Consider the following 14,223-nt stretch of genomic DNA (forward strand, 5'->3'; position numbering starts at 1 on the left):
GCCATTTTTTGGTAGCGGTGTATCGCGTCATTCAGGCAGCCAATCAGCACAGAGCCTCATTATCATAGCCCCGCCCACTCAGAATCCTGCATAGATAATGAGGTTAGAGAATGGGAAGATAAAGACATGGTTTAGAGGCTGAATTTCTAATTTATTTAGCAAAAACAATCAAAAGCTTGTTTTTAAGACATTCAAGGCCTGTTTAAAATAGACATTAGATGCCATAATAGGTCCCCTTTAAGATAATTTTGTACAAAAGCAGCATCCCTGAAAGACTTTGAGGAGCAAAGATGGACACAAGGGCTCCACTTCGTCAACTAATGTGTGAGAAAAATCTCTGAATTGTTTAAAAGAAAGATTCCTCGAAGAAAAAATGTTGATGTGTATCAACACTGAAACGAAGCCGAGAAGGAAAAACATCACCAAATATTTGTGAAGAAATGAAAGTAGATATAAAGGATGATGCATGTGTGTGGTGTTAAATGTCTTCCTCTGCCTCCTGCAGACCTGGTGGACTCCCTGGACGGCATCCTCAGCAGCCTGCAGGAGGACAACATCCAGGTGTGGGTCATGCAGAGTCACAGCGAGCGCACCAACGTGCACACGCTGCTGGACCAGCTGGACGAGGCCTCCACCCAGCCAGTTCCAGCCGAGCTGCGCTCCACCTCCTCCCTGAAGACCCCCACCCTGTACATATTCACCTCTGGAACCACAGGTGACCCTGAACACCACGTCCTCACGCCCTCCACACATGCCCTTCACTGGGGGATTATTACTGCATTATTGTTTTGTAGTTTGGTTAAATACTTTAGTTTTTTCTTTTTTTCATTTCATTTCATTTCATTTATTCCATTCATGGTATATAATCTTAATAATGTTGTATGAAATTCCATGAAGTACACATTATCACCATGAAAGAAAAGGAGCAGGAAGAAGAAAACGTATAATACCTGCCCCTCTCTGTTAATACCATTACATTGACTTACTGAACACCAATCTATCTATACATATATTTATAACAAGAAAACAAACACAAATACCACTCTTCTATCTATTTTTTCTCTTTCTCCTTCTTCTTTTTTGTAGGCACTTATATTTTCTTTTTTAAACATGTTCTTAAGCTGATACAAACTTGTGCAACTTTTCAGTTCCTTGCTTTGTCCATGCCATAATTTTACACCTCACCAAATCAAGTTTAAGTCTGTTATCCTCATCCTCCAATCTGAACACATTTTGTAACTGTTCTGGTAACAATCTATTTTTTGCTTTAAACATTATTTTTAAAGTTTGAAGTTCAACTATATCCGCCATTTTCAACAAAAACCTGCCGAAATAAATAAGTTAAAAATGTAAAGAAATTACAAGTGGCACAAAATAAAGCTGCACGTTGTGCTCTATTGTTTCCTTATAGGTCTAATGTGTCCAGCAGCATAAAAAACTAGGCTGGTTATCTATAAGACAAAGGTCTACGTATACTGTGTTAAATCTTCTGAGAAATATACTGGTGACACGCTCTCCGAAACAACTGTATGACAGATTCTATTATCGTTTAGCTCACCATGGTTACAGTACAAGAATGACATCAGAAAGGAGGTTCATACCGTGGGTGAGAACAGGTTTGATTCAGAGAACTGTTTTTTACAGAGCCATGGTTGGCTGGAACTCTTTACCAGTTCATATTTATCATGCAGGAAGCAAAGATTGGTTTAAGTTTCAGTTAAAACAATATCTTTTAACATTTAATGAATGATGATTTGTAATTTAGAAGGAACAAAGGGAAGGTTGAATAGAATTATAGCAGCTAGTGTAAACCCTATCATAATAAAGGTGAAAAGTGGTCAAATAATTCTAGATAAGGTCATTTCAGGCAGGTATTGGTTATGAAGGTGTTTTATTTGAATGATGGTGATTTAGTTTTATCCTCTGTATAGATTGTGATTAAGGGAGTTGTGTGTATTATTGTTTTGTTTTGTCATGTATAAGGTATGTCTGTTATGTATTAGTGTTAATTTGTGTGTTGTGTGTTTATGTCGGACCCCAGGAAGGATAGCTAATGCTGTGGCTAATGCTAATGGGGATCCTAAATAAACCAAGCAAACACATGGCGTTCACTGGGGGCACTGTTGCCAAACTCAGTGGTGCTTGTGTTTTCCCAGGTCTCCCGAAGGCAGCAGTGATCACTCACCTGCAGAGCCTGAAGGCAGCAGCGGGTTTCTGGGCCTTCGGCGCCAGTGAAGATGACGTGATTTACATCCCTCTGCCGCTCTACCACAGCGCAGCGTCCCTGATCGGCGTGGGAGGAACCATCGAGCTCGGTAGGCGGACCAGCTCCTCCTCCTCCGGAGGAGGAGGAGGAGGATGAAAATATTACTTTTGTCTCTTTTATAGGGATGGGCGGTATGGACAAAAAGATTTATCACGATACTTTCTGGCATTTATCCTGATAACGATAAAAATGATGATGAAAAAATACCAATTCAACTCCACCTTTTTAACTATAAATCTATCACCACATTCAGTCTTTGGAGCCCCCAAATCACTGCTCTAAAAGATACTAAATACTAAACTACACCAATTACATTGAATTAATAAAAACCAATTAAATGAGTTACACCTGTACTGAAAACTGGAATGACTCAGATCCTCCATGTTTGTTACACAAACACGTATCAACGGGAATTTATCCTTCTTTCTTTCTTTCTTTCTTTCTTTCTTTCTTTCTTTCTTTCTTTCTTTCTTTCTTTCTTTCTTTCTTTCTTTCTTTCTTTCTTTCTTTCTTTCTTTCTTTCTTTCTTTCTTTCTTTCTTTCTTTCTTTCTTTCTTTCTTTATTTCTTTCTGGCTCATTTCTTTCTTTCTTTCTTACACGCACACACACCGTATGTTGCGCGTCGCCGCGTACCCTACACACGTACGTTGTGCGTGGATTCAACGCAGAACCATAAATCAGTTTTACACAAAAACGTCATCAACGGGAATTTATGGTTTTTACCACGAGATACAAATTCTTACCATGGGGAATTTTTTTGATGGTATATCGTGAACGTAAAATATCACCCATTCCTGCTCTTTTCATTTGTTATGGTGGGTAATTTAGAGATAATTCAGACATTTCAACCTGGTATCAAATGTGAAACTGGGAGGCCTGGGAGAAGTCATGTGACTCCTGACGATGGCGATGGTTCATGAGGCCGCTGAGCCGCCGCTGCTCATAGATGTGACCTGAACGGAGAAAACCATGGCAGTTTCAGATAAGCGAGTGTAGATAAGCTGTAATGCAGAGGGATGGGGAGTCATGGGGTCTTGCCGGCCAGGACGCGGGTCCACGTGTTGGTTGTACAGTTTAATATAAAGTAGGTCAGCACAGAACCGGGAACGTGATTATGTAACATCACCGTCCACTGTTTGACTGAGAGTGTGAGTTGTGATTTTTAAAAGCACTACGTGATGGTAACGTGTCTCTACAACTAACGCAGATCATGAGACAAAAAAAAACAAGCTTAAATTCTAACTGCATGGTTTTATTGGAGGAAGAGTTCAGCCCCGGGACTGCCCTATGAGCTCTTTTTATGGACGCAGTTAGCATAACTGAACCCAACCTGACCTCATGAATCACATCAAACCAAATCAAATCATTCTTTATTTATATAGCGCTTTTCATGCATATATAAATAAATGCAACACAAAGTGCTCTAAATAAAATGTTAAACAAACATAAAACTTATTAATGCCCCACACACACACACACACACACATCTATATAAATATGGGTGTAGAAATGTCTGAGCACTGAGGATCCAGGTGATATCTGAGGAAACGGTATCAGGGAACATCCACGCCAGGTTTCATAACCAGGCTATGAGGTTATAATACACACTAAAAGAGTTTAAAAGTATAACATAATATCCCAAAAGTAGGTCTAGAAAGTAGGAAATGCTAAAACAAGCATAAGGACAACTTAAAACCTGTTAAAACAACAAGAACGGCTAGTTAAAACAAGGGAATACAAGAAAGACTAAATGGAATCAGCTAAAAGCCAAATTAGAAAGGTGAATGTTGAGCTTTTAAAAGCATCAACAGTCTCTAACCCTGAGTTTCTCCGGCAGGCTGTTCCACAGACGTGGGCCGTAGTGATGAAATGATGCCTCTAACTATGGGAATGATTAAAAGGCCGGTGCCGGAGGATCTCAGGGTCCGCCAGGGTTTAGGATAAAAGCAGATCAAACGGATAAGAAGGCCCAAGACCGTTAAGAGATTTAAAAACTAATAAGAGAACCTTAAAATCGATCCTGAAGTGCAGGAGCCTATGCAGCGATTCTAAAGCTGGTGTAATGTGAGCCTTCTGGTCTTCACCAGCACACGAGCAGCTGAGTTTTGTAAGAACTGGAGACTAGAGATTCTCTTTTTAGGAAGACCAGAGAGCAGGGCGTTACAATAATCAATACGACTGGAGAAAAAAGCATCAGCTCCTCCGTGTTTGCCCGAGAGAGAAATGCCAGAAAATAGCCAGACTCTGGCTATCTTCTTAGAAAAATCTATTTTTGTTGTGTTTTTGATATGAGGAATAAAATTCAGCTCAGAGTCAAAAATAACACCCATGTTCTTTAGACAATGTGATGGTTTAAAATCTTGTAGTTTTGGTAAAAGTTTCTCTCTCTTGGCTTCAGGACCGATAATTAAAACTTCCGTTTTGTCCTGGTTGAGCTGTAGAAAGTTCTCGTCCATCCATGACTTTATAACTAAAATACAGTTAAGAAGGGCATCAATTGGTTTTGTGTCTTGAGGAGACACAGCGATATATACAGCTGTGTATCCTCAGCATAACTATTAAAATTGATGCCGTGCTTCCTGATGACGTCCCCAAGCGGAAGCATATATACATTAAAAAGTATTGGGCCTAAAATCGAACCTTGGGGTACCCCACACTTGATTTTATAGGTTCTTGAGGAACATGTGTCCATTCTTACAAAAAATTGTCAGTCTTTGAGGTGAACCAGTTTAAAACAGCACCAGAGAGAGTCGCCAGGCAGAGGTGTCTTCAGTATTCACATTCATTACTCAGGTAGAAGTATAGATACTAGAGTTTAAAAATACTCCTGTAGAAGTTGAAGTATCAACTCAAGTTTTTTACTCAAGTAAAAGTATAAAAGTACTGGTTTCAAAACTACTTAAAGTATAAAAGTAAAAGTAATGTAAGGGGGAAAAAGCTATTGAAAATGAATGTATCTTAGTATAATGTAAATATATTAAAGAAGCATATATGTGTACTATTGAGCATTAACATGTGTTTCAGAGAGCAGCAGATATGATGACTAGTTGCCTATAAGTATTGTAATGGTGCAAAAAGTCAAACTTCAGAGGCTTGTTATCATTTATCCTAACCTTTATTGGAATGTACATCCAAGTTTAGTTGCAGGAATCTGAGGGAACGGATGTAAGAACAAAACTGGACAAGAACATCTGAAACAACCACAACCAAATTCACTCTATCCGGATGGAGCAATTTAACTGGATAGTTTTTATTTAAAGGACCAAATGAAATAGAGTAACGAGGCTGTTTTTAAAATGTAAGGAGTAAAAAGTACAGATAATTGTGTGAAAATGTAAGGAGTAAAAGTAAAAAGTCGTCTGAAAAATAATTACTCCAGTGAAGTATAGATAACCAAAATTTCTACTTAAGTAAGGTAACGAAGTATTTGTACTTTGTTACTTGACACCTCTGCCGCCAGGTCTATTTAACAAAGTGAGCTGATCTACTGTATCTAAAGCAGCACTTAGGTCCAGTAGCACCAGGACTGAGATTCTCGTGCTGTGGTTCGTCCTAAAACCAGACAGATATTTCTCTAAAACATTATTACTGTTTAAAAATTCACTGAGTTGGATAAAAAACAATCTGTTTAAAATTGTACTTAAAAATGGTAGGTTGGATACAGGTGGGGAGTTATTAGGAACATTGGGATCTAGATGACTCTTCTTCAGACACTGGTCTGAGGAGAGTAATTCATGCTGGTTAAACTGATCCAGCAGCCACATGTGGACGTCCCGGGTCCCAGGGGGTTAACGGAGCCTGGGCTCAGAGCTGCACACGCTGTCTCTGGGCCATGGTCATAAATGGCTTCTTCTGCATGACAGAGCCTGGACCTGTGTTTGTGGACAGCGCAGCCAGCTGTGGCGCAGACGGGGATTTGTGGAGGTGATTTACTCACCGTCCAACATTAATCTTCAACAGTAATCTTCAGATTCTCTGACTCTTCTGATAAAATTACGTACAATTAATGACTGCGTTTACACGCAGTCAATAACCCTTTTAAAACACGAATATTAGCAATAACCCGGTTTTGCACGGCCATGTAAACACCAATAACCCCTTTGAATAACCAGAATTTGCTCATATTCAGGTTTTTAAAAACCCCAATATGAGCCCTGGGTTACTCCTTTTAAACCTGAATATTGGGTCATGTAAACACCAAACGGAATATCCCCATCAAACGGAACAGGAATTAGTTTTCTGCTCATGCTCTGTTCACAAGGAATCCTGGTCTTTTGAGTCCAGGAAGTTCTTCTAAACACGGAGAAACCAAGACCAGGAGGAGACTAATCACTTCATAAATGTAATGAAGGATATGAACATTTCTGCATTTGTAGACGGTAGAAAGTACCGGGATAGAAGATTTACAAGAAGGAGAGAGAAAAGTTGCATGAAGCAGCATTTGTTTTGAATTTGGATACAGGAAGAAGAAGTGGAAATGACGGGAATTGCGTCATGATGTTCTCCGTGCGTCGCTGGTTTGATCCAGATATCCCGAATGATTAATTACCATGGAAACGGAATATTCCCAATGTTTCAGTAACCGGAATATTAGCAATAACTCGAATTTTGACTGCATGTAAACGTAGTCAATGATGAGACGGTCACAGTTTTACCCTGCCTCTGTAAATATAAGTTTGAGATTTAAAGTTGGGTGCAGGTGTGAACAGAGATCAGAGAGACGTCAGATTTGTGTCTCCTCTGTCTCCTCCGCTGGTCTGCAGGGAATCAGACGACCGTCCCTGACCACCGAGCTGGTCTGCAGGGAATCAGACGACCGTCCCTGACCACCGAGCTGGTCTGCAGGGAATCAGACGACCGTCCCTGACCACCGAGCTGGTCTGCAGGGAATCAGACGACCGTCCCCGACCACCGAGCTGGTCTGCAGGGAATCAGACGACCGTCCCTGACCACCGAGCTGGTCTGCAGGGAATCAGACGACCGTCCCTGGCCACCGAGCTGCTGCCAAGCTGCGTGACCCGCTCAGGACCGGCAGTTCCTCTCCAACAAGCAGCTCTTTTAGAGGCTCAAGTGGCGCTCGGAGATTATTGTGGAGAATATTAGCATTGTTTAAAATCGTCACGCAAGCGTCCACCACCAGAACATTTATATCTGCGTTCAAATACCATTGTAACCTGTTTAAAACACTCTCAGCAGATGATGCGTACATGTCAGAACCAGCAGGAAGAGTCACAACGGTTTAATCAGTAATCTGATTGGGTTTGCTCCAAGTGCTACTAAAGTTGAGAGTTCAATGCCTTCCTGTGGTGGACGGCAGCGTCCAGACAGTCTGCACAGACGCGTCTCTGTCCCGGCACTCGCACATGTTTATCTGAATGAAACGTTCTTTAAACAGTTCTCATTCAGCTTTTCATTGCTCAACTTCAGCTCTGCATTCTGCAGTTTTCACTGCGGGGGTCAGAAAAACAGCTCCCAGCGCCGCCGCCCCTCCTCCTCACTGGGAATCTCATGACGTTAATGAAAGTTAATGACAGTTTCCATGGACTCGGGAAACCAGAATCTGACCACACTGACACCAAACTGTGAAGCTGGGACAATAATGTGAAGAAAACGGCACAAAAATGATTCAGAACTTTAAAGGTTTGAGTTGTGAGGAGTCTTGAATGATCCCTTTGATTAAAGACGTTCCTGTTTCCTCCGTTAGACACTTCCAGGTCCTTTCACTCGCTTAGTATTAGTCCATGCTCACAGGTTTCACGACAAACGCCTCCACCAGGAACATGTCCTGGTCAAAATTCAGTACTTTAAATACTTTTTCAATGTTTTGTTTTCATTTGTTTTGTGTCTTTGTGAGAATATTATCATGTTGTGTCGTAGTAAAAGGAAAAAACAACCTCAGATGAATGAAATACTGTAACTTCTTGCCGTTATTTAACAAAAATGAAGTCACAATAAGAAATAAAAAAGTGAGCAATACAAAGTACCCCCCATACTGCACCCTTAAGAGTTAAGGGTGGCAAGTAGGAGGAATATGCAGCGACAGGTTTTCAGCATTTTAGCAAAAAAATACCTCATGGCCACCGGGGGATAGTCTGAGTCTTTAGACGTTTTTAGAGCGGATCCCGCTAGAATGAGGTGTTACATCGCTACATCAGCAGGATGAAATACGCCAACAGACAGGTGGAGTTTTCAAACGAGGGATGACTGTGTTTTGGCTGGGTTTTGCTTCTTGCAAAGCCCCGGTTTGTCCTTTTTGTGTCCAGTTGTTACTCTAATAGACCATTCTTTGTGATTGTGGAGACACCGCGCTACGGCGTCCTCAGCTCCTCGGCTGAGTAGCTCACGGATCTCCTCGTCTCCCGTTATTCATCCACAGGCCCGACCTGGGACGTCCTGCTAGTGTTGTTATAATCTCATCAGCTGTTTCCTTATTTTATAAAATAATAATCATTAATAAAAACTTCCCTGCTGGGTTGTACTGAGGTCACGTGACCAACAAACCCCTCCCACAACCAGTACTGGAGTTGAGGGGGGATGAGGGGGGATGGCATCCTCCCTGAAATAAAAACGGTCCAAATCATCCCTCCTTTCCATCCCTTATGTCATTTCATCAATGAATGTGGTTTTACTGCTATTTCAACCTTTAGAGTCATCACCAGAAAAATAACACCAGAAAAATAACTTATTTGACAATTTTCACCTGTTTCAAGTACATTTTCACTTGAAATTAGGATCAAGTAAGGTTAGGAAAGTAGGAAAATCTGCCAGTGGGACAAGATTTATCTTCTTATTACAAGCAATAAAATCTTGTTCCACTGGCAGATTTTTCTACTTATTTTAAGTGAAAATCTACTTGAAACAGGTGAAAATTGTTGTTTTTTTCCAGTGATGAGTCTTGTTTTAAGTGTAATGAGATTGTTTTTACTAAAATGAGACATTTTAACTAGACATAAGACAAATAATCTTGTTAAGATTGTGAGTTTTTGCAGTGATCCATGTTACTTATCCTGTGAAGGACAGAGTCATATTGATAAGTTCAGAAAAGTGTTTTTTATTGTTGTGTTTTGATGTATTTGATGTAAGTCCAGTGGATATTTAAAGCTTACAGAAGGCTGCATTTAACTGCTGCTATGTCATTCCTGCAGTATTTCTGCAGCTGTTTTGGTCACTGCTATTATTTGTAATATATTATAATATTTGTAATCAGCACAAATTATCTGTCCCCATATGATAAAATCCACCATCCCCCCTGATTGTTTTTTACAACTCCAGTACTGCCCACAACCCAACACCTCGTGTTAGTTCTGTCTACATTAGACCATCCAGTGGTTAAGACTCATCGGGGGGGAGTTATTTATTAGTTATTATCGGGGCAGTTTGCTGCGTCGGTCAGTGTAAAAAGGACAGGCGACACAATAGACCCATGCGGGGTACCTGCCAACGTAAAAGGGGCTTTTGAGTGGACCATGAACTCTTCTATGTACCAGAGAAGTCCAAACGGATATTTGAGGACATCTGTCCAACAGCTAAAGCTTGGGCAACACTGACTTATGCAAGAGGACAACGGTCTGAAACACACCAGCAAATATATAGCAGGGAAAAACAAATAAAGACTCGTCTGGACCTTTAAGAGAGCTTTGCAGAAGTAAATGATAATGATAAATCAACCACAGGTGTACACGTAAAAGCTGTGTGTAAGAACATGAAAACAAAGATGTGATAACTTCAGAGCTCACTGGTGATGTCCTGAACTTCTCCTAACAAGGTCCCTGCGGGTTCTGCAGCCTCCGGAGCTCAAACTGCTGTTCAACATGTTTACAGGGGAACGTAAAAACCTATTTGTGAAACGTCTGAGCTCCTCTGTGCAGACGCTTGCAGCTCTCGATAAAGTTGACTGCTGCAGCAAAAAAAACCCATGAAACACGAGCTAAAACAGAGAAAATAAACACTAAATTGTATGTTAAATGGTCTGTGCATGCAGCATGAAAGCATGCAAGGCATATTCATCAGAGCAGAGTCTCCCAACCTGGGGTCCGCTGCCCCCTGGGGGGCGCCTGAGATCTCTGGGGGGGCGCAAAACTTTGTCTGCTTTGAGGATATGCAGTTGTAAAAATTATATATGCACATGTTAAATAAATAAAAAATCACAATAACACACCTGATGGAATACAGTAATCCAAGTCTGTATAAACCCACTTAGAAATATATTTTGGTCATTTTAAAATACTAAGTTATTTATCAGGATAAAAACTTAAAAACGTATTATTATATCATTATTCAACATTTAATCATACTACTACTCCGACAGGTTGTTAAAGGAAAATGTAAAAAAAAATTTGCTCTCATATTAAAAAAGACGTTTTTCAGAAATATTTTTATGTCCTTGCAATTATTTTTTGTGCGTATTTTATACATTGGTGACACAAAAGGAAGGTGAGAAAAACAAAGTACAGGGTAAACCAAAGAGAAATGTCTCAAAAAAACATAATTAATGTTAATTTTTTCATTAAAGGTTTGTAACGAATCACTTTACTCTTTTGGTGCTAGTACGTACGGGTCGGGGGGGGCGGCTGGTCTTAGACACAAGTAGGGGGGGACAAGGAAAAAAGGTTGGGAACCGCTGATCTAATGCCCTCTCTGCAGGATGACGTCGGGATCTGCAGTCGTTCAAAACTGAGACCATTCAAAGTGGAATCTGAAACCAGATTGAAAGTTTCATTGTTCCTCTGCTGATCCATGTGAAGTTCAATGCTGACTCATTTCTTTATTTTTATCTGCCAAAAGTGTGTGATTAGGCTACATGTGGTGGATATAGGCTAAAATCATTGCATCATATGACTTTATCCACATGTGCTGGAAAAGAGCCAGAGACGAGAGGACATTTCTTAAAAACGTCTGTGAAACACTGAGATTATTACAGTACATTCACCCAGGACCTAAATGGTCCCGTAGCCTCTGTTTGCTGAAATTTCAGATTTCTACTTTAGAATTGGTGCATAAACACTTGATTAATATCATTGACGTCCTCTGTAATTCTTAGAGGATATTACTCAGGAGGCGGCTCACGTTGACCTGTGGTCTGAGGAGCATGCGTTTTAGCGTCTTGAGACATTATGTATCAGTTTGTGGAAAAATAAAATGATCTATGAGTTTTTAAATCTCCAAGCAAGAGTGAAATCCTGGTTGAGGCCTTGTCTGATGAAACTGGGATGAAGCGGTGGACTTGGGAGGAGTCGGCCAGTTGCTCATGAGGATGTTGGAGCTGAAAATCTGAAAAGTTTGATCACATCAGAGGGATTGATCTGTGATTCCTGCCGTTTCCTCTGCTGAGGTAAAGTCAGGGTTACTCTAGCAGCCTGCCGGGTCAGGAGGCCGGTTCTGCTGGAGGTCCATTCTCCATGTTGTGCTTGCTCGGGATGGACGACGGGAAGAGTCGGAGCGGCCTGTTGGTCCTCAGAGAGTCTTTGAGGAACCGGCATCATGGGAACCTCCAAGCTTTTGAAACAAACTTAGTTGAATGAATGAATGAATGAATGAATGAATGAATGAAAGCTTTATTCCAAACATGGGAAAACATAAAAAAACACATAAGTCAAAATAGTCAAAACAAAAAAAAAAATAGATAAATAAAACATAACAGTGACTGTGTTTCCAGCATCAATAACCCTTTTAAAACCTGAATATTGGCAATACCCCGGTTTTGCACGGCCATGTAAACACCAATAACCCCTTTGAATAACCCCAATTTGCTCATATTCAGGTTTTTAAAAACCCCAATATGACCCCTGTGTTACTCCTTTTAAAACCTGAATATTGGGTCATGTAAACACCAAACGGAATATCCCCATCAAACGGAACATGAATCTGTTTTCTGCACATGCTCTGTTCACAAGGAATCCTGGTCTTTTGAGTCCAGGAAGTTCTTCTAAACACGGAGAAACCAAGACCAGGAGGAGAATAATCACTTCATAAATGTAATGAAGGATATGAACATTTCTGCATTTGTAGACGGTAGAAAGTACCGGGATAGAAGATTTACAAGAAGGTGAGAGAAAGGTTGCGTGAAGCAGCATTTGTTTTGAATTTGGATCCAGGAAGAAGAAGCAGAAATGAAGAGAATTGTGTCATGATGTTCTCTGTGCGTCGCTGGTTTGATCCAGATATCCTGAATGATTCATTATCATGTAAACAGAATATTCTGAATGTTTCAGTAACCAGAATATTAGCAATAACCCAAATTTTGACTGCATGTAAACGTAGTCAATGTTACCATGTCCCAAAAGGAGCAGAAAGAAGCATATGCTTATTTAATTCTACTCCTTCTCCCTTCTCAGAAATTACAATCCTCAGTTGATTTCAGTATCATATTACATATTTATATTACATATGTACACCTTTACAACAAAGAAAATAAATAATGTGAGTATTGTAGTAGTTGTAAGCTGAACTGAAATATAAATGGACCAAACTGGAGTATTTTCTTCTTGTTGTCCTACTGGTCTGGTTCTTTTTTCTTTTTTAAACGCACTATTCCCCAGATGTAAGTACTTTAAACTGTGATCTAATCAGTGAGTATGGGCCTGAACGTCAGCTCTGTGTGATTCCAAAGTTGACGGTTCATCATCCTTTACATAAGATCAGTGACCTCACAGACGTTACTGATGGACTTGGATAAACTTTGTTGTTCACGTTCAACCTTCAGCTGCACAACAGTTGCTAAATAGTTCAGATATTGTCGGGAACAGTTTACATGTATGACAGTGAATCACCTGGAGGCAGGGAAAGAGCTAATGTATCTCAAAGCATTTTCAGATAAAACCCATCTTGATGTGAAGGTTTTAAGAAGACGGTCCCTCCTGAGTTGGTTCTGCCAGCGCTTTCTTCCTGTTACACAGGACAGTTTCTCCTTTCCACGGTCGTGCTGCTCAGGACGAGGCTGTCTTGGTTTCCAGATGCTTAATAAGTTTTATGCTTCGGGGTTATTGAATTACTAAGTTATTGGATATCTTTTATTTTTCTATAATGTGCCACACCGTAGTGATGTTCAGTATAACAATAACAAAAGAACAACTAAAATACATATAGACATAAGACAGACACCAACCTCAACATGTACACAAAAAGGAAAAAATATTAAAAGGACATAAACAACAAACAAAAACAAAAGGAAGTATAACATGCCTTTAAATACCTTCTAACCCCCTGTTACCTCCCCCCCTATTAGGGGTGTAACGATACACTAATCTCACGATACGGTACGATATACGATATTGAGGTCACGATAACGATATGATACGATATTATAGCAGTATTTTTTAACAACCTTGAATGAGGAACATATGACTGGAAAAAATTTACTTTTATTTGAAAGACACAAAATAGAAAACAATACTGTGCGTTTGTCCTATTGTTACAGTTTGTAATGCTTTATAACTGTTTAAGTTTTAAAGAGAAAGCCAGGCCAACCATTTTCCACAAACTGAACTAAAAGTAAATGTCAGGTTTGCATTATGATCTTCAGTTTCATACAAGTAAAAATATTTTGCCACAAACTGAATAGTTTCTCTCATGTATGATCTGACTTTTTTCTTTCTAATTTAACAACTACAATTAAATAAATAAATAAAAGTAAATAAATACATACAATTTTACATCATTAAAAAGATTGATTCATGCTCACCTTATAAGTGTAAGAGGATATTTATTTTTGTTAAGAAGTTTATTTTGGTAATTCAGGGTTCATTATTTTATAAATATATTCTTTATATTGTGATGTAAATCAGGGACTATAATGACACTAGTCAGTTTATCTGTAGTGATTAGTCTGTTTTAGATTGGGCGGAGTGATACGCCACAGTACGGCACTAGGTGCTGTGTTGATGTTCTAAAATCCTACACTGTTGAGGGACATTAAAGTACACTGGAGCTCAGCAGAAGTTGCCCGCTTGTTTATCCT

The 14,223-nt window shown here is 39.8% G+C and overlaps 1 protein-coding gene across 1 annotated transcript in view; it reads left to right on the forward strand.

Annotated features, from left to right (window-relative positions):
- slc27a6 (solute carrier family 27 member 6) overlaps positions 1 to 14,223 on the forward strand; it is a 54,092-nt gene that overhangs the window by 10,908 nt on the left and 28,961 nt on the right. Inside the window, exons 2-3 of the mRNA XM_061734556.1 lie at positions 506 to 715; positions 2,157 to 2,315. Of these exons, the coding sequence (XP_061590540.1) occupies positions 506 to 715; positions 2,157 to 2,315 (369 nt within the window). The remainder of the gene's footprint in view (positions 1 to 505; positions 716 to 2,156; positions 2,316 to 14,223) is intronic.

Source organism: Cololabis saira, chromosome 11 (genome assembly GCF_033807715.1).
Source record: "Cololabis saira isolate AMF1-May2022 chromosome 11, fColSai1.1, whole genome shotgun sequence".
NCBI lineage: Eukaryota > Metazoa > Chordata > Actinopteri > Beloniformes > Belonidae > Cololabis > Cololabis saira.